This window comes from Cnephaeus nilssonii (assembly GCF_951640355.1).
Source record: "Cnephaeus nilssonii genome assembly, chromosome: 10".
Classification (NCBI taxonomy): domain Eukaryota; kingdom Metazoa; phylum Chordata; class Mammalia; order Chiroptera; family Vespertilionidae; genus Cnephaeus; species Cnephaeus nilssonii.
In genome coordinates, this window is record NC_137081.1 from 78,887,265 (window position 1) to 78,913,541 (window position 26,277).

At 44.0% G+C, this 26,277-nt stretch overlaps 2 protein-coding genes across 2 annotated transcripts in view; one reads left to right on the plus strand and one right to left on the minus strand.

Moving 5' to 3' along the window:
* The window catches only part of GPR39 (G protein-coupled receptor 39), a 194,396-nt gene that overhangs the window by 61,334 nt on the left and 106,785 nt on the right, over nucleotides 1–26,277 (minus strand). The gene's annotated exons all lie outside the window — the stretch shown is intronic.
* LOC307105937 (vasculin-like protein 1) lies at nucleotides 205–6,575 on the plus strand. Its single transcript, XM_079781918.1, is given in 3 exon segments — nucleotides 205–4,966; nucleotides 4,969–5,214; nucleotides 5,217–6,575. Coding segments are annotated over 3 exon segments (1,419 nt in total). The 5' UTR covers nucleotides 205–4,563; the 3' UTR covers nucleotides 5,987–6,575.

Consider the following 26,277-nt stretch of genomic DNA (forward strand, 5'->3'; position numbering starts at 1 on the left):
CTACCAAATGTTTAAAGAAGAATCAATAGCAATTTACACAATTTCTTCCAGATGACAGGTGAATAAACACTTTCCAGTTCATTTTGTAATGCTACTATTACCCTAATACCAAAATCAGATAAAGACAGAACAGAAAAAGAAAACTAAAGGCCAATATCAGTCATAGATGTAAAGATCCTTAACAAAATATTAGCAGATAGATTTCAGTAATATTTTTAAAAATGTATATAGTATGACCAGTAAGGTTTATTCCATGAATGCAAGACTGATTCAATATTTGAAAATCGATGTAATCCACCATATCAACAAGCTAAAGAAGAAAAATTACACAATCATATCATTTTATGCAGAAAAAGCATTTGACACAATCACAAACCCATTCATGATTTTTAAAAAAAAATCTTGTAAAATTAGAAATAGAAAGAAGTTTTCTAACTTGATAAGAAGAATCCACAAAAACAAAACAAGAAAACAAAACCACTACAGCTAACATTATACTTAATGGTGAAGAACTGAATACTTTTCCTCTAAAATGTCTCCATTTTAGAAGAACTGTCTGTTTAGAAGAATGTCTGTTCTTACCACTCTTACTCAACACAGTGCTGCAAATTCTAACCAGGGCAATAATGCAAGGCAAGGAAATAATAGGCATACAGAAGAAAATGAAATGAAGAAGAAAAACTGTCCCTATTTGCTTATATAGAAAATTCCAAGGCATCTACAAAAAAAAAAAATTCTACAACAAATACATGAGTTCAGCAGTCACAGGATACAAGAGCAACACATAAAAATCAATCACACTTATACACATAATAATGAAAAACCAAAATTTAAAAGATAATACCATTTAAAATCACTTGGAGAAATACTTAGATGTAAATCTAACAAAACACATATACAACTTGCATGCTGAAAACTGCACAAATGTGCTGATAAAAGAAACTAAAGATGAACTAAATAAATAAGACACATACTGTGTTCATAGATTGGAAAATTCAACATAGTACAGATGTCAATTCTCCTCAAACTAATACACAGATTTAATATAATTCTTTTAAAAATATCCACAAAAGTTTTTGTTGATATAGACCAACGATTTTCAACTTTTTCATCTCATGGTACACATAAACGAATTAATAAAATTCTGCGACACACCAAAACATCTTTTCTGCAGATCTGACAAAAATCATAGGTATAATTTTGATTGATTTATAAAAACAAAACAAAACTAATGATAATCATTACCTACCATTTTTGCTCCAAAGTGACTTTTAAAAAAAGCATGTGCCTATACTTGTATATCAGGATTTCTGGTACCAAGAATTAACAAATCAGACACAACTTTATTATGCAATGTAACCAATAAGATGTAATTCTATTATATGACCAATATATTTATGGCTCAAGTCAGGGCATTCTCACTGGATGGCTATTGTTGTGTTGGCTGTGATCATTTTTTATTTGACAGTCTAAGGCAAGCATGTCAAACTCCTGGCCCACGTGCGGCATGCCTTGTTTATTTGGCCGGTGTTAGCCTTTGAGTTTGACATGCTTGATCCAAGGGAAAGGATGTCCATGCCCCTGACTAAATAGGCATTTTCATGTTTTAAAAATTCTTGCTGCACACTGGATGAAAATTGCTGATATAGACAAAATGATTTTAATATTTATAAGAGGCAAAGGAGCTATAATATCTTAAACAATTTTGAAAAAGAATGAAATGGGAGGAATCCATCTACCTTATTTCAAGACTTACATAGCCACAATAATCAAGACTGTGTAGTATTGACAAAGATATAATCATATAGATAGTCAATAGAACAGAATAGAGAAAACAGAAATAGACCCATACATATATGCCCAATTGATTTTTGCAACCGGGATGAAATCTCCAGAGAATTATGCTGAGTGAAAAAAGCCAAGCCCCTAAAGTCACATACTGTATGATTCCATTTATATAACAGTCTTGATATGACAACACTACAGGAGTGGAGAATAGGTAAGTGGTTGCCAGAGATTAAGGACAGAGAGAGTGGGATGGAAGTGGGTGTGCTATAGAAGAGCAGCATGAGGGACCCTTGAGGAGATAGAAATGCTTTGTCTTCACACACCAATGTCCAATCCTAGTTGTGATAACTTATAGTTTTCAAGAGGTTAACATTGAGAGAAACTGAGTAAAGGCTACGAGGTTCTGTCTGCATCACCTCTTACAACTGCATGTGAATCAACATTTATCTCGAGTCTAATTTAAAACCACACAGGAAGAAAACACAGATGAGTGTTTAAATGATTAAGAGTGGAACAAAAAGTTTTAAGAACACAGATCAATGGATAAAATTATAAATGAAAGATTGTTAGATCTGACTACTTCAAAATGTTTGTAGGTAAAAAAAAAAAATATCATGAATCATTCAATGGAATACACTGCTGTCATTAAAAAGAACAAGGAAGCTCTTTATGTACTGATAGAAAATGGGACTTGAAAATAAGAGGAAAAAGTTGTAGAAGAGTACAGATATTTATTATTTGTGCATAAAGGAAGCAGGAATGTAAAATGTGTTTATAAATTTGTCATGTGTAGAAGAAAGTCTACATAGTGATAACAATGAGTGACTTCAAGAGGGCAACTAGGTGATAGGGTAACAATACCATAGAAGGGACACACTATGAATACTCTTTAGACTGTCAAATCTGGAATCATACAACACATGTACTACCCTTCAAAAATAAATAATTATTTATTAAATAACAGATATATCTTCTACAAAAAAGTTTTAAATAGAAAAAACAAAATAAAATGTTAGCAATAAAACTGAAGAACTATTATAACATCCTTCATATGTAAACATATCTTTAAATATCTAATATACTAATAGAGGAATATGCAAATTAGCCAGGACACCGTAATGTCACGACTGATCTACAAGCTGCAGAGAGCTACAGGAGGGTGGGGCAGTGGGCAGAGAGTGGCAGAGAGCAGCGGAGAGCTACCAGTGGCATTGGGCGGGGTGACCAGCTGAGGCAAGCAGCAGCCAGCTACTCATGCACAGATTCGTGTGCAAGGCTACTAGTATTAATATAAACATCCTGTTCACCATTAAGAAAAATCTGCAAAGAGCATAAAGATGCTTTTCAGAGGTTGAAATGCACATGACTAATAAACATTCAAAACAATATTTATCCTGATTAGTAATTAAAGATAGGTGAATTAAAGATTAACTATTTTGCCTATCAAATTGACAACAAATTTTTAAAAAAATACTTGATGCTGGCAAGAATGAATAAACACAGCCCTACATGTAAGCTGGAACAACTTATAAATTATTGGAAACAGCCAAACTGACCAAAGAGAAAAAAATGTTGAAACGCAGTATGGTGGGGAAGAGCTTGTTATGGTTGTGGGCTCTCCAGCTCTGTGGGATCAGGAAGCCGAGGATGCATCCTCAGACACCGCGTCTGGTGCCTAGCTGCAGCTCGGCCGCTGCCCATGTTAGATTCCTGTGGCCTTTTAAATGATTGATTAATGATGAATATGGATCCAAAATAATAAATGACTTCTCTACTGAAGCAACAGAAGATTCTTCACATCACCTTCTAGTAGCTCAATTTCAGTCTTCAGGAAAGGGCAAAACAAGTGAAATACAGAAAACTGAAGAGAAGAAAACCTCACTTTGGAACTCTTTCTCCTTGACTACTCCTTAACTCCCATCTTTCTACTTGTTTTAATTTTGCTGTGAATTTATAAATAGTGAAGACCAAAGAAATAGAAGATACATTTGGGAGCTTTATACCATGAAATTTGCCTTGAAAGCTGCTATTCTTTGGAGGGGAAAGTATATCAAGTTCCTGTCTGATTTTTTTTTAACAAGATTTCTTATATCCTTAGATTTTGAAGAAAACAAATATAAATACATATCTGCACACTATTTTTAGCAGTTATGTAAGAATAACGAGATTTGTAAATTAAGGGCTTTGTCATGTGGATGTTTTGCCACTGGAGTTGAATGCTCAGAAGATCTTTTATAGTTCTTTAATATTATATTTTTATCTGTCACTTAGATGACATTATTTGCCCTTGCAAGTCTACCTCTCTTTCTAGTTATGACCTTGTTATGAACAGTGTTCGTACTCACTGTGCAGATATCCATGTATTATCTATTTAAACAACATCATAGAGCCATCACTCAAGGAAGTTGAATGAGGTGAACATAGACATAGGTCTTTGCCCTTCCCCCCATTTTTAAATGGAACAAATACTTTTTTTATCTTCCCCTTCCCCCTCCCCGCTTTTTCCCTTTTGGAAACCATGTCAGGAACTAGGTAGTTTAAGATGAGCAATTGAGGGGACTGAGAGAGTGATGCACACAGAGCCTGGCTTCTTTGTGCTTCATCATAAGGTGTGCTGCCGGTCAGCCTTATTAAGCACCCTTCTAACGAGAACGTCGTGGGAAATCCAGCTGGCAGACTCAAGGAGTCCGGAATCAGGACCACAGAGGTTACCCTCAGGGATCCTGGCCATGAGGTTGGATGCCTCACCTTGCTGAAAAGAGACACGGGACCTGAATGGCGCAGCATGACTTTGTTCCTGCTTGGCTCAATTTTTCAACACCACAGGCAGTTAGGTCACTGACTGCCACCTTTGAGAAACACAGAGAGCACCTACCCCGAGGAGATGGTAGATTTGGAGTAAGCCGTCATGGACATAATTCCTCTGACGGCTTTTTTAACAATGGACCTCTACCAACGACAGGAGATTCCTGGCACCAGCCCGCCCTGATTCACCATGGTTCTGTGGACTTGGGTGTCTCTAAGGGAGCACATGCTGGAATCACGGGGAACCTCTCTGGTTGGCATGGCTCTTCCCGTGGTCATGAGGGCATGAGCCAGCGTAGTGGGGGTGGCGCAGGAAACCATCGCCACTGGAACGGCAGCTTTCACTCCAGGAAAGGCTGTGCCTTTCAGGAAAAGCCACTACAGAGATTAGGGGAGAAAGGAAAGAAGACAAGGTGGAAAAGTTGCAGTTTGAAGAGGAAAACTTCCCTTCTTTGAATCCAGAAGCGGGCAAACAGAACCAGCCATGCAGACCTATTGGGACCCCTTCTGGAGTGCGGGAGAACCCACCTGGTGCCAAACAAACCTCCAAAATGCTAGTTATCAAAGAAGTTTCCAAAGAAGATCCTGCTGCTACCTTCTCTGCTGCATTCACCTCACCAGGATTCACTATGCAAATGGGAACAAATCGTCCAACATGGTTCCAAGGGTCTATAAGAACCTGGTTCCTAAGCCTGCACCACCTCCTTCCAAGCCCAGTGCATGGAAAGCTAACGGAATGGAACGCAAATCAGGATCCCTTTCCTCAAGCCGGGAGTCTGCTTTTACCAGTCCAATCTCTGTTACCAAACCAGTGGTACTGGCTGGTGGTGCAGTTTTAAGCTCTCCCAAAGAGAGTCCCTCCAGCACCACGCCTCCCATTGAGATCAGCTCCTCTCCTCTGACCAAGTTGACCCGCCAAACCACCGACAGGAAAAGTGAGTTTCTGAAGACTCTGAAGGATGACGGGAATGGAGACTTCTCAGAGAACAGAGACTGTGACAAGCTGGAGGATTTGGAGGACAAGAGCACGCCTGAACCAAAGGAAAATGGAGAGGAAGGCTGTCATCAGAATGGTCTCCCTCTCCCTGTAGAGGAGGAAGGCGAGGTCCTCTCACCCTCACCGGAAGCAGAGCACAGGTTACTGAAAGCAATGGGATGGCAGGAGTTTCCTGACAATGATGAGAATCACCTTCCCCTCACAGAGGATGAGCTTAAGGAGTTCCATATGAAGACAGAGCAGCTGAGAAGAAATGGCTTTGGGAAGAATGGCTTCTTGCAAAGCTGCACTTCTAGACTGTTCTCCCCTTGGAGAAGCACGTGCAAAGCAGAGTTTGAGGATTCAGACACAGAAACCAGTAGCAGTGAAACATCAGATGACGATGCCTGGAAGTAGGCACATAAATGTTCAGTTAAATCTGACCCATAAACTCAGCTTGTGTGCTTACGGAGAATACAAAAAAAAAAAAAAAATCCTTTCCTTTTCTTTCGTTGTTGTTGAATATTTCACGCACAGGGGAAATAATCATATCCCAAAGAGAGAGCGATTGGCTTGTTTAGCTTTTGTTGTTTTTCTTTCCTGTTATTTGCTTCGTAGAGAAAATTTGTGTGGTGAGAAATATTTTTAAAATACACACACAGTATATATGGGGCGATGCTCAAGTGGGAGCTGCCAGTGCAGAGAGGAGGAGACACTGGTCTACAGCAATAGCTTCCACCAGCCCTTGGGACACTCACCCCTATGCTCAAGTAATCATTGTCAATGACAAAGTGACTACTGAAGTTATAATTGTACAAGTGACCTGGTACATGAAATTCATGCACGGGTGGGGGGGGGGGGAGGGGGGTGTCCCTCAGCCTGGCCTGCACCCTCTCCAATCTGGGACATCCCTCTCGAAATCTGGGACCTCTGGCTCCTAACCGCTCACCTGCCTGCCTGCCTGATCGCCCCTAACCGCTCTGCCTGCCGGCCTGCTCGCCCCCAACTGCCCCCCTGCTGGCCTTCTCGCCCCCAACTGCCCTCCCTTCCTGGCCTGATCGCCCCTAACTGCCTCTGCCCCGGCCCTGCCACCATGGCTTTGTCCAGAAGGTCTCCCAGTCTAATTAGCATATTACCCTTTTATTAGTATAGATAGAGGCCTGGTGCATGGGTGGGGGCCGGCTGGTCTGCCCTGAAGGGGATCCTGGATCAGGGTGGGGGTCCCCTTGGGGGGGTTGGGGCCAGTCTGGGCGAGGGGCTGAAGGCCATTTTCAGGCTGGCCACACATCCTTCGGGGTGGGGATCCCTGCTAGGGGGTGTGGCCAGCCTGGGTGAGGGGCTGAGAGCTGTTTGGGGACAGTTTACAGGCCAGCCAAGCCCCTGGCTTTGTCCAGAAGGACGTCTGGAAGGTCTCTGGAAGGTCTCCTGGTCTAATTAGCATATTACTCTTTTATTAGTTTGGATTAAATTAATGCTAATAATTTGGATATTTTATTTTAGTTTTGGCTGCTCAGGTAACGTTAGCCCTTAACCAAGCATATGTGGGGTGTGTTTTGTTTGTTTGTTTGTTGGGTACAGCTGTAAAATATTTGGATATAGGAAATGTGTTATTCTTGCAGCCTTGATATTCAGGGTGGATTGTAAAATATAAATTTTTGTGAGATTCCAAAGATTAAGATTATTTTGATAACATTATTTACAGATTTAAAAGATGTGGTTATAACAGGTCTTGAGGGGGAAACTACTGCATAAAATAACTTGGAATAAATATTTTGCATCAAAAAAAAAAAAAAGAAATGCAGGATAATATATCCTTACCCTAGAATATTATAAAACCATTTATGATATCTTTGAAAACTGCAGTGGTTTACAATATTCATTATATAATAAAAACATCAACATGTAAAATTGAATATACAAAATTATGCCAGTTAAAATTCTAGTTGTGAATTTCTGAATTGCAAGACAGCAACAAATACTTTGAAAAATAATTAAAACATGGTATTTAACTGACCTTTGCTGGGGCCCCAAAGAACTTAAATTGAAGTTCAAGAGACTTTTCTTACCGTTTGGTTTTTCTCTAAGCTCCGGAAAGTTCCCTGGCTAAAGGTAATTCTCTCCTTTCCCTGTTCCCTCTATGGCAGCTGACATTCGCATTCAATTAGCTTCAGAGAATCCCCTAACAGCTCAGAATCTTGGATATGGAATCCTCTCCTTGCCCAGTGAGCTTGTCAATCAATCCATCAGATGGGAGGGACCCCAGGGAATGGATCTTGAAGTTAAAAGAGCAAAAACCAATTTATCCCCCCGGCATTGCTTCCATTTTGGCTCTGTGTCTGCCTCAAAGGAAAGTGGAAAGTGATTCTGATTACCCTCTTGTCACTCTGCCTGCTGGAGGGCCTGTCTGCCAGCCTGGCTGGGCGGCTGGCACTCTGTCCTTGTGCGGATGTTCTGCTGGCACATGCCTGGCCCTCTCTCCTTCTCCCTCTCTCCTCATCACTCTGAAACCTTCCTGATTGCTTTTCTTATTTGGGAAGCCAAGGTGTCCATCAACAAAATGAGAAACAACCAGTGAATTGGGTGTTAGAAGCATTGGGCTGTTAAATTCTCACTTCCACATTCACCTCATTGGGTTCACCAGGTGTGGAGAGGGCCTGTGTTATAGAATTTTCCTCCCTCCCTGGTCAGCTTCTGCCACAGAGGAGGGAGAACCAGAGGAAAGAGGAGGAAAAGGAGGCTTTGGGGGGAGTCCTCCTAATTTTTGAAAATAAACTCATTTTCCAATTTTCCCAACTTAATCTGTGTCTTGCCTTAGTTGAGAGTGCACTTCCTATCCAAACACCTCAGGCCTGGCTCTGAGCACCTCTGAAGGGTGAGTGAGTGTCAGAGTTAGAGCAACAGCCTAACTCTGTTATCCGTGGGGGAGCAATGATTGGACATAACAGCTGGTGGCCATCGGGAGAAAGGCCACCATTTATCTTCTACATTGGACACCAGTTTGGGCCTGATCAGCATTCTTTCTTCTGGTAACAGACACATCTTTCATTTAGGGAAATGCCACATCCTGAGTCCAACCTCCACTGGGCACATGACCCAGTCCCATTTCCTTGGCCAAAATGATTCAGGGTTGAGTTGATGATCCAAGGCAGACAAATCACAATCAATTCTATGATTTCTTCCCCAGGACTATGGGGGAGAGGACTGTTTAGGCAGGGTGGCTAGCTGGCAAAAGGGAAGCCTGTTGCTGCTGGTGGCCATTCTTGCTACTATTTGCCCGAGAGGATGACGGAGCACAGCAGCCTCCTCTGGCCACCTACCACCTGGATTCAGCCATACCCCCAACAGTTGGATTTTAATTGCCCATTCAGTCTACCTGCTTATTTTTACAAAGTAGTTTTTCTTCCTATGCAAAGATCTTCATTCTAGGACCTTTGCTAGATTTTTTTTTTTTAACCCCCGATTTTCTAACCTCACAAATTGTGGGGGAGGGCCTGTGTTATAGAATTAAAAAAAAATTTTTTTTTACCTGATCACAACCATAATGATCAACTTTTCATTGCAGAGTGATATTAATTTAACCGTCCTGAATTTAAATACCAAATCAAGATGTGACTCCCCTATGGACAGACACTTCGAAGGCACCTCTCCTGCTCAGTCATGGGATAGATTCAAACTGTCTGTGCAAGATATCAAGTCAGAGGACGCTCAAATTTGAACACTAGGATGAAAGCCTTTGTTTAATAATTTCTTAATTGGAAAATAAACCAGAGACCCAGTGAACAGGATGAGGTGAATGTGGAAGTGAGGATTTAAAGTACCGGATTAAGATTATTTGGGCAAAATGTACTCATTCAGTGAACATTCTGAGCTTCCACTCACAGAGGCCGCAGTAACCAGAGAGCACTGAGCAGAAGGCCTGCCTGTGGTACTTGCCCTAAATGGGAGCTATGATTATTATTAGGCTCTAGGAAAACAGCCCCTACCCTAAAAGAAGTAAGGAATTTAGCCAAGGTCCAGTCTCTCCCAAGGGCGGAGGGGGGCCTGAATTCTAACCGAGGCCGATATTCCAGAGCCACACCCATTCCCCTGTAGACTCAGGAAACACCTGGGTTGAGCCACCGGGAGCTCACGGTGTCCCAGGGGAGGGACAGTGTTCAGTAGAGAGAGGAGAAGCCACACTGCTGATAGCTAAGAAGGGGTGAGAAGGGAGGACGGGAAGGCAGAGTCTGGACAACTCTTTCTATGGAGGAAAGGGGAGGCCCAGATAAGAGGGGGAAGCGTCCTTAAAAGAAAAGATAGGAGAAACCTGAACATATTTAAAAATGAATGAGAAAGAATAAGTAGTGAGAAGGAGACTGAAAGTTCTGGCAAAAGAGGATGGTTGATAAAGTGATACAGCAAGACCTCCAGAAAGGCAGGAGGGGAGGAACAACATGGGTTTGAAGTAGACATGAGAGGGAATGTAAGAGTAAAACGAGAATGATGGAAACCAGCGCACACAGTGAGCAGGGCAGCACTACTGACTGGAGGGGAGGACGTGCCGGTGGAGAAACGGCGGAGCAGAGGGCAGCCTAATGGAGACGACTAAGTCTAAGCGACCAGGTGGGCAGGGACACTCCAGAATCACGGGAAGTGAGGAGCTCACCGAAGTGGCAGCAGCAGATTTCCTGGAGAGCACAGAATCCCAGCGGGGGCCGAAGTGATGGGAGGGCAGGGAGCAGGACAGCTGGAGCCCAAATGATGGTGGGAAGGAGATCCCATAGCTGAGTCAAGGCCAGGAGAAGCCCAGCGAAGCGAGGGACACATGGATGGACCACAGACCCAGAGGAAGGAAGAAAAGGGGAGGGGACCCCGGCACTGAGGCTTCTGGGGAGCCCCAATTAAGCCCCTTAGAACCAACTAGAGACTAAGGTCCGATACATCCCCAGCCCTATTTCCAGGACAGCAGATGGGGCTGACATTGTGGGAGAGGGTGGGACGCCCCACTGTGACAGCCTCTGAATCTAGGGGACACTGGATTCTAGGACTCAGCCCCAAAGCTGGAGAACCCTCTCCCTGACAGACTCACCTAGCCCCCTCTCACCTTCACAGCTCCTGTCCCAAGTGGGGTGCAATCCCAGGGAAGAGGTGACCCTCCGCCCAGCCAGCAGTAGGCAGCTGTGGGCTCCAAGAATCAATCAAGCCCATCAGTGGGCGGGGCTGGAATGGAGCTCAGTTCCAGGGACACAGTCTATGCTGCCTTAGCAAGTCAAGCTGAATTAGGTAGATTCCAGGAGGACGGGCTACAGGAAGCACTTGTTCAGTCTTTCTAAACTGTCAAGCAGTAGTCAGGCCTGTGAGAATCAAGCACCTCTCATTCTGTGCAGTTATTTCAACTCTTGCTCATTGTAGCATAACGAGGGTGAATATATCAAAACTAGCAAAAACTCCCACTTACTAACAGTAAAAACTTGCAACATGCCAGGCACTGCGCTAAAGCCATTAAATGAACAATGGTAACCACACTCTGAGGTAGGTGTTCACCTCATCGGACAGATGATAAAACAGACACACAGAGCTGGACTGACTCAATTCACACAATCAGTAAGCAGGGTCCAGGCCCCAGTCTGCCCGCCTCCAGCAACACTCCCACGGCCTTCACTCGCCGCACAGAGCACTCACCGGTTCTTGAAGGCTCCTCTCTCCCGGGAGCTGCTTCATGGGAGTCGGAGGAGCTTTACACTCATCCCTGCGCATCCGCAGGGCAGACCTCAAAGCCTCTCTGGAACCCGGAGCCTGGGATCCTGATGGGCTTGGGCCCGGGCCTGCTGCAAGGTGAACGGAACAGGCGCCTTACAAGGCAAGCAGCCTCAAAGAGAGGGGCGTCCCAGCTTGACTGATTTAGCAGCTGGCGACATGGTTAAGACCTAGGTTCTTTCCAACATTGCCCTCTGCAATTCTCTCAGGGGAGTTTCAGCCCTCTGGCATGATGCCCACAGTCGGCAAAGATAGCTGCGTGGCCCCGAGCACCTCAGCCTTGCCCCGCAACTCCAGAGACCACGGAGAAAGAGGGAACATCCCTTCCTGAAGGGGCAGAAAGCTTTTTTTAAATCCCACCCCTATCCCTGCGTTCTCACGTGTCATTGGCCAAATTGGCATCATCTGCCCAATCCTGAATCAAGATTGTTCTAACCTAGACCAATGATCCTCAATCCTGGCTGCACATTTTAATCACCTGGGAGCTTTGAATACACACTCCAGACCAATTAAATCAGCATTTCTGCGAGTGGGGCCCAATTATCAGCATTTTTTAAAGAATAACTCAGGTGTGTTTTTTTTTCCTTACCCCTGAGGATATATTCTTTTATTGATTTTTAGAGAGAGAAAGGGAGAGAGAGAGAAACATCATTATGAGAGAAACATCAATTGCCTCCTGTATGCTCCCTAACCGGGGATCAAACCGGAAACCTGGGTATGTATCTGACCAACTGAGCCACCCAGCCAGGGCAATATCACAGGTGTACAGCCAGGGTGGAAAACCACAGCTGGAATAATCGAGTTTCACCCCTGGGCCAGATGCCAGAGGAAATTCTGGATTCTGCTGGCAGGAAAGAAGGAAGATGGGGTTGGGGATGGGTAGGCCATTGACTGTGGCTGTCACAGCCAGACCTCTCAGCAGGACTCAAAACATATGTAGCACAGGACGAGAGAATGTTCACGGAAAGGAAAGGGTCTCAGAGGGAGGCCCGAGGGAGGATGAAAGCAGAGACCAAGACCCAGAGTGTCTACCTGGGAGGGAAACACAGTGTGCGGCCCCCAGGGTTTACTGTAAACTCCTTCAGGATCTCTCCCACCACGGGACATCCTGTGTATCCCCCACTCCTTCCAGGCGCATCCTCACCCATAGCACCGGTGTTTTTTGCTGTATCTGTGGCCCCCGAACAACACTGTGAAAGGCTGATGAGCCACGGAAGAGGGAGGGGATAGTGAGAGCAGCCCCAGCAAAAATACCCTGGAGAGAGGAAAGGACACTGAGGAAACACGCCTGGTTTTGGGATGTGTCTGTGGCCTAACCTTGCTTTTTGTCTCCTAGGAAACTCATCCGACCGCATGCGCTCATAGAGAAGCTAAATGCCTCTGTGGTTCAGAGGGAGGAAGGTTGGGACTTGAGAGATGTTTCTCTATGGGTGTCCTTCACCTGTTTTCTCAATCTCTCTTATTTACAAATACCAGTAGGACCAACCTTGGCTGAACCCTGGAATCACCTGGGAAGCTTCTAAAAGTCCCATTACCTTAGGGGTCAATCCTCACACCATCTGAGTATCTTTGGGACAGTTATAAGCATGAATAGTTTTTAAATCTCCCCAGGTGATTCCAAGGTGTAGCCCAATTTGAGAACCACTGTTCTAAATTCAAGATCCAAATAAACCTTTGGTTGATCTCAACCAAAGGACTTGTATGCATGCATATAAGCACAACCAATGGACACAAGACACTGGGGGGGTGGGGGCGGCGATGAGGGCATGCGACAGGGGGTAGGGGAGGCTGGGGGAAGGTCAATGGGGGAAAAAGGGAGATATATGTACTACTATATGTAATACTTTAAACAATAAAAAAAGAAAAAAGCCAAATAAACCAATAACTTTATTTTCATTTTAAAAAGCTTCATATGAGAATCCTCATCAGGAGCCATGGAGTTGTTGGAGAGGATCCCCCGTGTTAAGCCTGTAAGTCTGGATGGGGGTGAGTGGTACCACCGGAGCCTGGTGTCTTTTTCAAGAAGGTGCTGATATTTCCCAACCTGCTACAAGGAGGAGGCGCGGTGGAGGGCGCAGTCTGCAGCCTACCTACCCAGGACGGGCACTAACTCACGTTTGACATCTGATCAGACAAGTACAAAGAGAAAACTATTTTGAACACAGGATGAAAGGAGAAGGGAGGGAAACGCCATTAGCAATGACCCAGAAATTTACAATAATTGAATCCACTCTCCGTTTATTATCAGTGCGGCTGCCCTGCAAGCGTCCAGGGAGGGATGGGCGCCTGCGGAGGCCACGGGGTCACTCAGGCAGCCGGGAGCTCAGGATGCTCAGCTGTGGCCCAGGCAGCGGCGCCCTCCGTGTGGCGAGTTTAATCTGTGCACTAAGGCAGGCGGCTCCTGTCCCTCCAGCACAGACACCTGTTTTCCGAGGAGAATTCTGCCTCTACCACCTCAGGTCAGCCGGGCGGATAAATATGTTCCCCACAGGTTGCGTTTCTCATCGTCTCATGACAATGGATTTTTTCAAGGTAAAACGGGCTCTTTTAGGGGCTGTGGGAGGATGAGTCTCAGCTGGGGCTCCGGCACTTTGCTCTCCATTCGAATGGCCAGCGAGCCTTTGCAAACCCTGTGTGCACACCAAGCTGCCTCCCACAGCAATCACAGCAGCGGCTGGGGGCGGGGCTTGGGGAGGCTCCTGGTGATTCCACCTGCAGCCAAGTTTGAGGACCAGTAACTGGAGGCATGAGATCACTGCCCACCCTCCACCCCTGACTACACGTTCGGATCCGCCAGGAGCTTTCCAACTACCAATACCAGTGTCCACTCCTGGAGATACTCCTCTAGCTGACCTGGAGTAAGGCCGCACGTTGGGGTTTCTGAAAGTCCCAGGAGGATCCTACCAGCAGCCAGGATTGAGAGCACTGAGCTGGAGGGTGGGGCTCACAGCAGCCAGATGGGGGTCACCTCCTCCAAAACCTCGGCACGACCCAAATCTCCTCTCTGAGAGACTCTGGACAGAGAGGCCAGGCCAGTGCTGTCTGGGTGAGCCTGAGCCCCCTGCTGGATTGGCGCCCCAGGTGGTTCGCATACCCACCCTCTGGGCGGGGGGAGGGGCAGGTCCAGCCCGCTGCCTTTGTGTAGAACGTGCAGTTGCACATGCCCTGACATTTTAAGCTGCATGCTGACTTTACTTATTTTTATTTTTTTAAATATATTTTTTATTGAGTTCAGAGAGGAAGGGAGAGGTAGAGAGAGATAGAAACATTAATGATGAGAGAGAATCATTGATTGGCTGCCTCCTGCCTTCTGCCCTTGACCAGAATCAAATCTGGGACCTTTTAGTCCGAAGGCCAGCACTCTATCCACTGAGCCAAACCAGCTTGGAGTAGATGCAAAGTGCTCAGGGAAGCATCCATTTGAAAGAGTCCTGTGGCAAACAGGTCTTTGGTAAAATTAATCATAATTTATAAGTATAATCATCCACTCTCAACACTTGGTCTGTTTTCAAGCTCTGTGTTCCGTGTTCTGACCTAGTGATGTGCTTGCGCTTGCATCCCTATGGTGGAGAAACTCCTTTGTATAAATAGCTCGGTCTCAACCTCGCCTCTGGGATCAGAGTGAACACTGGACTCACCCCTGGGTCCGAGCAGCAGCAGGCTGCTGTGCCAGGCCTCTGTGGAACTGCCGCTTCTCTATGGGGGACAATCTCACCTGTTGTGTTCCCATCTGTGTCATGATGAGAAATGTCCAAACTGCATACACTTCGGATTGAAGTCTTTTGCGCTAACAATTCAATGAGCTTTCAACTCTGTTTTTCTGTGTAGCTGCCTGAGCTTGTTAGGTGAGGGAAGAGGGAAGCCATGGGTGAATTCACTGTACATGTACTGAGTGCTGGGCTTGGCGCCGTGTTAACAGGAGACCGCCCCTGCCAGCAGGCGGCTCACTCTGGTGGTGGAGACAGAGAAGGGGTGCAGGGGAGGCAGCACCAGGCGCCAGGAGGCTCAGAGAAGGAATACTTGACCTAGTCGGAGGGGTCCCCGAGGCTTTCTGTAAGTGAACAGAATCGTGAGGCATAGAGGGGGGAGTTGGCGGCATGGGGTGGAGGCCAGCCTGCACCCTGGACAGAGGACTGAGCGTGCGCAGGTGGAGCCCTGAATAAGCCTGAGGACGAGGGTCTGAATGGCCTGGAAAGCTGCTCGGATGGATGCACTGAGGTCGGGCTGGAGAATGAGGGCCCGTCGTCATAAAAGGTCTGGGGTTACACACCGAAAGAGGCTTGTATAACACACCCAATAATTTTCCAAAGGCATTGGAAAGTCATTGAAGGAATGTGGAACAGGGGACCAAACATAATCTAATTGGATAAAAACTGAGCACAGGAGGAGGAGGCAGGAAATGAGGCTGAGAGAGGTCAAAAAAGAATTCATTTGCCTGTCACCATACCATTATTGCTTGTCTCATTTTCGGTTCTTATAAGTGTATTTCTAATAGCACATGATCTCACTCATCTAGGGGAAATTATGAACAGCATAGACTGATGAACAAGAACAGACCCAGAAACAAGGAGGCATGGATCAGACTGTCGGGCCTCGGGGGGAGGGTAGGGAAGGGTGGGGGTAAAGGGGGAGATCAACCAAAGGACTTGTGTGCAAGCATATGAGCCTAACCAGCAGTTAAGGACAACAGGGGGGTGGGGGCATGTGTGGGGAGGGGTTTGGGATGGGAATGGGGGGACGAGGACAAATATGTGATACCTTCATCAATAAAGAAATTAAAAAAATAAAAAAAAATGCAAAAAAATAAAAAAGAACCAGGAGACAGGCCCGGTGTCGGGCACAGTTGTCAACACATAGAGGGCTGTGAGGACAAGCAGGACCAGGACTGGCATCCTGGACTGCGCAGGCGGAAGCCACAGCTGGCGCCAGACAAGCCAGGTCAGCGGGCGGGGAAGAGGGAAGCAGAAGTCAAAGGGGGGCCGTGTGCAGAGAACAGGAGGAGAAGCGGAGAAGCAGCAAGTGTGGACTTGCTCTTTGAAGAAATCAAGCTGTGAGCGGGGGTGAGAGGTCAGACAGTAGCTAGAAGGGGGTTCAGCATCAAGGCCATTTTCTCGGTGGGGTGGGTGCATAAAGGAGAGCCCCGGGCAGGTTTACTGCAGAAGAAAGAGCTGGGGAGGAAGGGGTGGGAGATACCAAAAGAGAGAGATGGATGAATGGAAGGCCCACGGGAGGCCAAAGGGAAGAGACTATGGCTTCGAAAGCGCAGTGGGGCTCAATGTTGGGCAGAGGGAAGAGGAGGGGAGGAGGAGGAAAGCAGGGAAGAGGCAGGCAGATTCTTGGGAGGGGGGGGCGGGTAGGGAGGGAGAGAAGGGCAAACCTTAAGAAAATTCCATCTGGTAACCTTTCTTTTCTCTATAAATTAGAAGGCAAGGCTCCACTGAGGCCATGATGGCAGGCGAGAGTGGGAGATTTCAGGAAAGTGGTAAAATTGAGTGTCACTGCTGTTGGGACTGGGAGAGGGCGTGCCTGAGGGCTGCAGGCGGTGCCCGGCCTGGGCTGGGAGCGGCTCAGATGCTACAACCTGCTGGGGGCAGCAATCAGCCCAAGGGGCCCAGCCCTTGACCTCTCCCTTCACCCCTTCCTCTATCCCACCCCCCCCCCCGCCCGGTTTCTCTCCTCCCCTCATGCCCCACCACCGCCCGACACAAATGGTGGGCTCAAGCCAGCGGCCTGACCGTCGGCCAGGAGCCTGGTGGAAATGGACTCTCTCAGGCCTCAGCGTAGACTTCCTGTGACAGGATGGCCCAGTGACTGTGGCGCCCCGTGCCAGTGGAGAGCCCCCGCTCTGGCCTCTCCCAACGACGGTTCTTGTTGCCTTTCAGATATGCTATATGCTGTGTGTGCTGTCCACTCTGCTGGGAACACTGTCTCCCTTCTTTCTCGCCAGTTCTCCCCCTTTAAGTCTCGGTGTCTTCCTGACTCCCACCAAGACTCTGCTAGGAAGAACCATTTTCTGCCTCGAATGTGTCTCCACAGAGTCCATGTGGGCGCTGCCATGTGTCCTCACAGCCACCATGGAGCTGGTGTGATGCCAGCGCTCCCTAAGGTGACTGTGTTCACTGAATGGAACAGCTCAGGGTCCTCACCATGCACAGGTGGGCATGCCTGTTTAGAAAATGTATAGGGCCACAGGGTAAGCCCCGAGCTCCTCCCCTTGCATTTGCCTGATATTACCCCCAAACTTAGGAAAGTGTTGGATTTGTTTGCCTTAGAAATTCAAAGAGCCCCTCTTACTCTTTGGAATGACCTTACTCGCCACAGAAAGCTCAGATCTCAGGCCCCAAACCTGGGCGGGCTCTATCCCTAGTGGCTGTGAAGAAATGCTGTATTTCATACCACCAGGAGTGAACCCAGCACTTAGTTCTCCAAGTGTGGAACCCCTTCTACTTATTTCTGAGCACATCAAGGAAGGTGTTCTATTACCTTAAGGTCAACTAAATTACGAACATTTAAGGCCTTTTAATCTACTCTGTACATTTCTGAGTGTGAAAATCAGGTCCTTGGCCTTCTTTTCTATCCCTTCTGGGGCTTGGCACCTAGTTGGTGCCTAATAAATGTGTCTGATCAATTGAAGAGGAACTATTTCACTGCACTACCTTTCACAGCTAAATTGGACCAAGAAACATATTCATTGTGGGGTAGCCTGCTGAGCGCCTGCTAAATGTTTGCGTTCTCCTTCCAGGTCCAGGTCTGCCCCTATCGTTTGAGTTGTCCTTTCTAGACCTGGGCCTCCTGGCCGATCACTCCTGCTCAATACCTGCCTGCTATCCTGCTAAAGGGCCTGGGACCCAGGAGCCTCAAAGCAGAGAGAGCAACGAAATCCACCCCCTTTGATATGAAACCCATCACCTTATAATTAGGTTGGGCCCTGAAGAAATAGCTTCTTTCTCGCTCTAAACATTTCCAGAAATGCTAATACCATATTTTCCGGCGTATAAGATGACTGGGCGTATAGAAGATTTTCCTGGGTTAAAAAGTTGTCTTATACACCGGAAAATACGGTACTCAAAATGCTTTCCTCCCCACCCCACCTGCGGCTCATTAGGACCTGCCAGTCACAAATGATTTTCATCTGTGTCCCTAATGTTGTCTTAGAAATGGCAAAAATTTAGAAATTCAAGGAAAAATAAAACAACCAGGTGCCACCAGAGAGAGAGAGAGAGAGAGAGAGAGAGAGAGAGAGAGAGAGAGAGAGAGAGAGAGAGAGAGAGAGAACACGGCGGGTCTGGAACAGGAATGTGAATTTCCTTCAGGTAAAGTGGGAGGACTGACGCATGTCTGCTCCCCTCAGGGCTCCTTTCTAGCAGATTATCTCATTTCATCTTCACGAAAGATGTGCCAAGTGGCTATTACTGGTCTCACTTTACAGACCAGGTAACTGAGGCTCAGAGAGGCTAAAAAAGTTTCCCAGGATGTGGTACTACTACGGCTGTTAAGGAACACACTCCCATGGGGCCCTGTCCTGCCTACCTCGGAAGCCATGTTTTGTTTTTAACTGCACTAAATTGGCATGCACCCTTTTTTTCTAAGAATATGTCCTTTACATAATAATAATAAAAAAGTAGCATTGTGGGATACCCCAAAGGCCTTCCTACCAAAAAACCTTATTCCACATATCTCTCATGGTAACTGAAATTCCCAAATTACTCACTCTTTGGTATTAAGGCAACTGAAGCTCTCTGTTAGAATGACAATGTTTCTGCCATGGCGAGAATTTCAATTTGGAACTCATTAAATGTTTATTAAGTGTTTATTTTACCCAAGGCCCTCTGATAGATGCTATGAGGAACACACACACACACAAAAAAAAACACCTGTGCCCTCAAGAAGCTTACAAGTTAAGTAGCAATTTCAAATCTAAACAACAGTTCCGGGTGGTAATAGATGTCACCAGCCCCCTACAGGGTGAATTGCCAAATACATTTCTATGCAATTTCTATGGGCCCTTAGACATTATACCCGTGATGGGCATCCTGGCAGCTCAAATAAGCATTTCACTAAAGTGGCTTTTGTCACCCACCCTGAGAAAACGGGCTTTGGGAGAGGGACATTTATTTTCAAAGGGAGGAAGTCTCTATGAGTTTGATCAGGACAGAAAGCCTGCAGTCCTCATTAGAATGGATCATACAAGAGGGGGGGGGGAGGATGTGAAAAGAAAATTCCCACTTTGTATTTGCCTATGCCACTTAGAGCTGTCTGCCCCATTATATCTCACTTTAGCTACCTCGAAGGTCTCAAACACTCCAGGCAGGAAGAAAATCAGGCCTGCTGCTTGCCTACCTTAGCATACCAAGGCCTGGCTTTTAGAATTCACTGGCCACTTCCACCGGGGCTGCAGCCTTCTTAGAACCACACAGGGCCAGGAAAGAACTGGCTTAGAGACGCAGGCTGTGAAACACTCAGGCATCTGGCAACCACTGGCCCTGGTGGAGCACAGGCGCAAGGAAAGCTGGTAAAAGTTACAATTCAAAGCTTTTCCTTTTTTCTTTTTTTAGGGTCAGTTTGCCAGCACATCACTGCTTAGAGCTGTCCATATACTGCCCTTTCTCTGATTGGTTACATTAATTCGGTGTCACTCAGTGAACCCCGAGTTTAAGATGGTATGCTTAAAGAATTTAACGGTTTGGTATTCAGCTCTAAGAGACCAAGGGTGTATTTGCATTGAAGCAGGTTTTCTTTAAGAGCCACTAGCATCTCTAGATAAATTTAGGAGTGGGTCTCAAAGCATGGCCCTGCATCAGGAGCATTGTAATCACCTGTGAACTGGTACCAGGAGGGAAAGGTCAAGAGAATCGGATATTAGTCCTGACATCTCTGAGTTGCTAAAGTAAAACCACAGCCTCTTATGTCCAGACTTCTTGTCATGTCATAAAAATGAACCCATGTTCATTCAAGCAATGTGATCGTGTTTGGTTTATTGCAGCCAAAGGCATCCCTAAATAATACCAATGGCAATATATTACAACCACAGCATATCACAGCAACATACCACTAAAACCGGAGGAAAGCGCTATAGTAGATATTTTAATGATTTAACAAAGCCACCTTTCCAAAATTATTCTTGGTAAAATCTAGGACAAATGTTGGAAAAATTCACCAAAACTAACCAGCTTAATCAGCATTATAAAAACATTCTGGATGGAAATGCAGCTTGGTATAATGGATGAGTCACTGATACATGTGTCAGCAACCACAAATCCAAGCTCTAACTAGCACTAATATTGATGTTATCATAGGCAAGTCATTATTCTCCTATGGGCTTTGTTTCTCATCGATATAACGAAGGCGTTATAATGAGTCGTCCTGGGGTCCCCTTCAGGTTTGACATTCTATGTAAACTAAACCAAAATAAATTATCTTAGAAGCACATACAGAGATTAGGGGAAGCTGAGGATCAAATCAGTGAATTAGAAGACAAAGTTGAAAATATCACTCAATCAGAGAACCAAAAAGAAAAAAACAATTAAAAAAGCAGGAGGACAGCTTAAGGGAGTTATGGGACAATGTGAAATGTAACAATATTAGATTAGCAGGTATGCTAGAAGAGGCAGAAAGGGAGAAAAGCATAGAAAAGGTGTTTGAAGAAATAATGGCAGAAAACTTCCCTCACCTGGTAAAGGAAAAAGTCACACAAGTTCAGGAGGCACAGAGAACCCCAAACAAGAAGAACCCAAACAGGCCCATGCCCAGACACATCATAATGAAAATGCCAATAATTAAAGACAAAGAGAGAATCTTTATTTGCCATTAAAATGGCAATAAATAAGTACATATCAATAATAACCCTAAATGTAAATGGATTAAATGCTTCAATCAAAAGGTGTAGGGTAGCTGAATGAATACAAAAACATAACCCAACTATATGTTGTCTACAAGAGACCCACCTCAAAACAAAAGACACACACAGAATGAGAGTGAAGGGATGGGGAAAAAATTTCCATGCAAATGGAAAAGAAAAAAAAGCTAAAATAGTAATACTCATATCAGACAAAATAGACTTTAAAATGAAGGTCATCACAAGAGACAACTAAGGTCACTACATAATACTAAAGGGATCGATCCAACAAGAGTACATAACCCTGGTAAACATATATGCACCCAATATAGGAGCACCTAAATATATTTTTTAAACAACCCCAAAAACTTCTAGAGGACTTTAACAGAGAGATCAACAGCAATACAATCATAGTAGGGGACTTTAACCACCCCCTCTGACTTCACTGGATAGATATTCTAGACAAAAACTTAACAAGGAAACAGTAACTCTAAATGACACATGGATCAGATGGATTTGACATTTATAGAACATTTCACCCCAATGCAGCAGAATATACATTCTTCTCAAGTGCACATGGTTCATTCACAAAGATAGACCACATGTTAGGACACAAAAGAAGTCTCTACAAGTTCAAAAAGATTGAAATCATATCAAGCATCTTCTCAGATCACAGTGGAATGAAATTAGAAATCAACTACAGTAAAAACACCCCAAAACATTCAAACACATGGAGGCTAAATTGCATGTTATTAAACAATGAATGGGTTACCAATGAGATCAAGAAAGAAATCAAAAACTTTCTGGAAACAAATGAAAATGAACACACAACAACCCAAAATCTCTGGGACACAGCAAAAGCAGTCCTGAGAGGGAAGTTCATAGCACTACAGGCATACCTTAAAAAAAAAAAAAAAAACACAAGGAAAATCAGCAATAAACTACTTAACCCTACAACTTAAAGGACTAGAAAGAGAACAACAAGAAAAGCCCAGAGTAAGTAGAAGGAAGGAAATAATAAAGATTAGAGCAGAAATAAATAACATAGGACTAAAAAAAAAAATACAAAAAAATCAGTGAAACCAAGAGCTGGTTTTTAAAAGGATAAACAAAATTGATAAACCATTAGCCAGACTCATCAAGAAACTAAAGAGAGAGGACCCAAATAAATAAAATCAGGAACAAAAGTGGAGAAGTAACCACTGACACCACAGAAATACAAAGGATTGTAAGAAAATACTATGAACAATTATATGCCAACAAGCTAGACAATATGGATGAAATAGACAAATTCCTAGAAAAATTCAATTTCCCAAAACTGAATCAGGAAGAATAAAAAAACCTGAGTAGGCCAATAACAACTGATGAAATAGAAGCAGTAATCAAAAAACTCCCACCAAACAAAAGCCCAGGTCCGGACAGGGGTTTTACCAAACATTCAAAGAAGAACTAACACCTACCTATACTCCTCAAACTATTTCAGAAAATCCACGAGGAAGTAACACTTCCAAACTCTTATTATGAGGCCAGCATTATCCTAATTCCAAAACCAGATAAAGACACTACAAAGAAAGAGAATTACAGGCCAATATCCCTGATGAACATAGATGCTAAAATCCTCAACAAAATATTAGCAAATTGCATCCAGCAATATATTAAAAAGATTATACATCATGATTATGTGGGATTTATTCCAGGGATGCAAGGATGGTACAATATTTGCAAATCAATAAATGTGATACATCACATAAACAAATAGAAAGACAAAAATCACATAATCATATCAATAGATGCAGAAAAAGCATTCAACAAAATCCAACACCCTTTCCTGATAAAAACTCTCAGCAAAGTGGGAATAGAGGGAGCATATCTCAACATGATAAAGGCCATATATGACAAACCTACAGCCAACATCATACTCAATGGGCAAAAACTAAACCCATTTCCCTAAGAACAGGAACAAGACAGGGATGCCCAAATTCACCACTCCTGTTTGGCATAGTACTGAAAGTGCTAGCCATAGTGATTAGACAAGAAGAAATAAAAGGCATCCAAATTGGAAAAGAAGAAGTAAAACTATCATTATTTGCTGATGACATATTGTACATAAAAAAAACCCAAAGACTCCATCAAAAAACTACTAGACTTAAATGAATTCAGCAATGTAGCAGGATATAAAATTAACACCCAGAAAATGAACTTACAGAAAGAGAAACTAAAAAAAAAAATCCCATTTACCACTGCACCAAAAAAATTAAGATACCTAGGAATATACTTGACTAAGGAGGTAAAAGACCTGTACTCAGAAAACTATAGCATGTTAAAAAAAGAGATAGAGGAAGACATAAACAAATGGAAGAATATACCATGTTCATGGATTGGTAGAATCAACATCATTAAAATGTCCATACTACCCGAAGCAATCTATAGATTCAATGCAATCCCCATTAAAATACCAACGGAATATTTCACAGACCTAGAACAAACTCTCCAAAAATTCATATGGAATAAAAAGACCCCAAATAGCCACAGCTATCCTGAGAAAGAAGAACAAAGTTGGAGGTTATCACAATACCAGATATCAAGCTATATTACAAATCCACTGTTCTCAAAATAGCCTGGTACTGGCGCAAGAACGTCTAGAGAACCCAGATATCAAGCCAAACCACTATGCACAATTAATATTTGACAAAGGAGGCAAGAACATTCAATAAATGGTGTTGAGAAAATTGGACAGATTCATGCAAAAAAATGAAACTAGACCACCAACTTACACCATACACAAAAATAAACTCAAAATGGATAAAGGACTTAAACATAAGATGGGAAACCATAAAAATACTAGAGGAATCCACAGGCAGCAAAATCTCAGACATATGCTGAAGCAATTTCTTCATTGATACCGCTCCTGGGGCAATGGAAACTAAAGAGAAAATAAACAAATCGGACTACATCAAAGTAAAAAGCTTTTGCACAGCAAAAGAAACCATCAACAAAACAACAAGAAAGCCCACTGCATGGGAGAACATATTTGCCAATGTTATCTCCAATAAGAGCTTAATCTCCAACATTTACAGGGAGCTCATACAAATTAACAAAAGGAAGATAAACAACCCAATCAAAAAATGGGCAACAGACCTAAATAGATACTTTTCAAAAGAAGACACAGGAAGGCCAAGAGACATAAGAAAACATGCTCAAAGTCACTAATCATCCGAGAGATGCAAATCAAAATGACAATGCAGTACCATCTCACACCTGTCAGAATGGCTATCATCAACAAATCAACAAAGGACAAGTGCTGGCGAGGATGCAGAGAAAAAGGAACCCTCATGCACTGCTGGTGGGAATGCAGACTGGTGCAGCCACTGTGGAAAACAGTATGGAGTTGCCTCAGAAAACTAAAACTGGAAATCCCATTTGACCCAGTGATCCCACTTCTAGGAATATATCCCAAGAAACTAGAAACACCAATCAGAAAGAATATATGCACCCCTATGTTCATAGCAGCACAATTCACCATAGCTAAGATTTGGGAACAGCTTCAGTGCCCATCAGCAGATGAGTGGATTAGAAAACCGTGGTACATCTACACAATGGAATTCTATGCTGCAGTAAAAGAGAAGGAATTCTTACCATTTGCAACAGCATGTATGGAACTGAAGAGCGTTATGCTAAGCGAAATAAACCAGTCAGAGAAAGATAAGTATCACATGATCTCATTCATTTAGGGAATATAATGAACAACATGAACTGATGAATAAAAACAGACCCAGACCGTCAAACCTCAGAGGGAAGGTAGGGGAGTGTGGGGGTAAAGGGGAGAGATCAACCAAAGGACTTGTATGCATGCACATAAGCCTAACCAATGGACACAGACAACAGGGGGTGAGGGCATGAGTGGGGGGTTTGGGGGGCAATGGGGGGGGGGTGAGGACACATATGTAATAACTTAATCAATTAAGAAAAAAAGAAAAAATATATTAAACAAACAAAAAACAGAGGGATCTAAACCAGGCAGAATAACTCATTTTGTTCATTTTACATCAGACACTCCCTCTTAGAAAGTAAACTCATCAGTTTGCTTCATTTTTCAATCTACATTTACATCTTTATAAATAAATATAATATAAACATAAAAAATAAGCATATTGAAAAACAGCAAGATAGTACAACAAACTTTTATATACTCATCACCCTGTTTCAAAATTAACCTAATAAAATTAGCAACAATTCCAAATGTCCAATAATAATTAGTAATAATTCCAGGTGTGTAGCTCACAAGTGGCCTGCTCAAGTCAGGAACCAGACAAGGACCCACACTGTATCTGGTTACATTTTGTTGTGATGTCTCTGAAGTTTCTGCCTTGGACTGTTGCAGTGACCTGTATAGAATTTGTCAGCTGCTTCTTTGTGCTGTCTTTATTTGTTCTTCTGTTCCCTGAATGACTAGTAAATGGAACCTAGCTTTGCAGCTTGATTATCCAGGCTCCGCTTATTGTACCAAGCATACCTCTCAGGCGGTGCTGAATGGCCTGTATTTCAGGAGGCACCCAATGACTGGCTGGCCCTCTCTTAACAAGCGCACTTGGGCGGTGACAGGCTGACCCCTTACCTCAATTCTCCATCAACATTTAACTAATGGCTCCATCCCCTGGTGGTCTTTGACCAAATCAATTACTTTGCCAGGGATTTCGAAATGGGGCTTTTCTAATCCTATCATTCCTGCCACATTTATTTCCACCTAGCTCTTTACGCATGTATTTTAGCTTCAATGAGGAAGAAATAATACAAAAAATATGCATCCACGGACATGGTTCCTGATAGAAGCCTTAAGGAGCATCTCTCCTCTGAAACCAGAGATCCTGATTTGGGAGGACAATGGTAGGTACAGAGACAAAAAGAGTCTGAGATTGGAAAACAGGAGGAGGGTTATTCGAGTGGGGGCTGTAGGTTTTTGCCAAGATGCAGGTTTGCTCATGCTGAGCAACCCTTATCCTGGTGATAAGCACAGAGAAGCATCTGGATTTATTAGAATTAAAAACAGAACACACAGAACCAAGAATGAAAAGGAGGGCGAGAAGGAGAAACATCCAGAATATGAGAAAGTGAGTGAGGTTGAGAGACACCAGGGCAT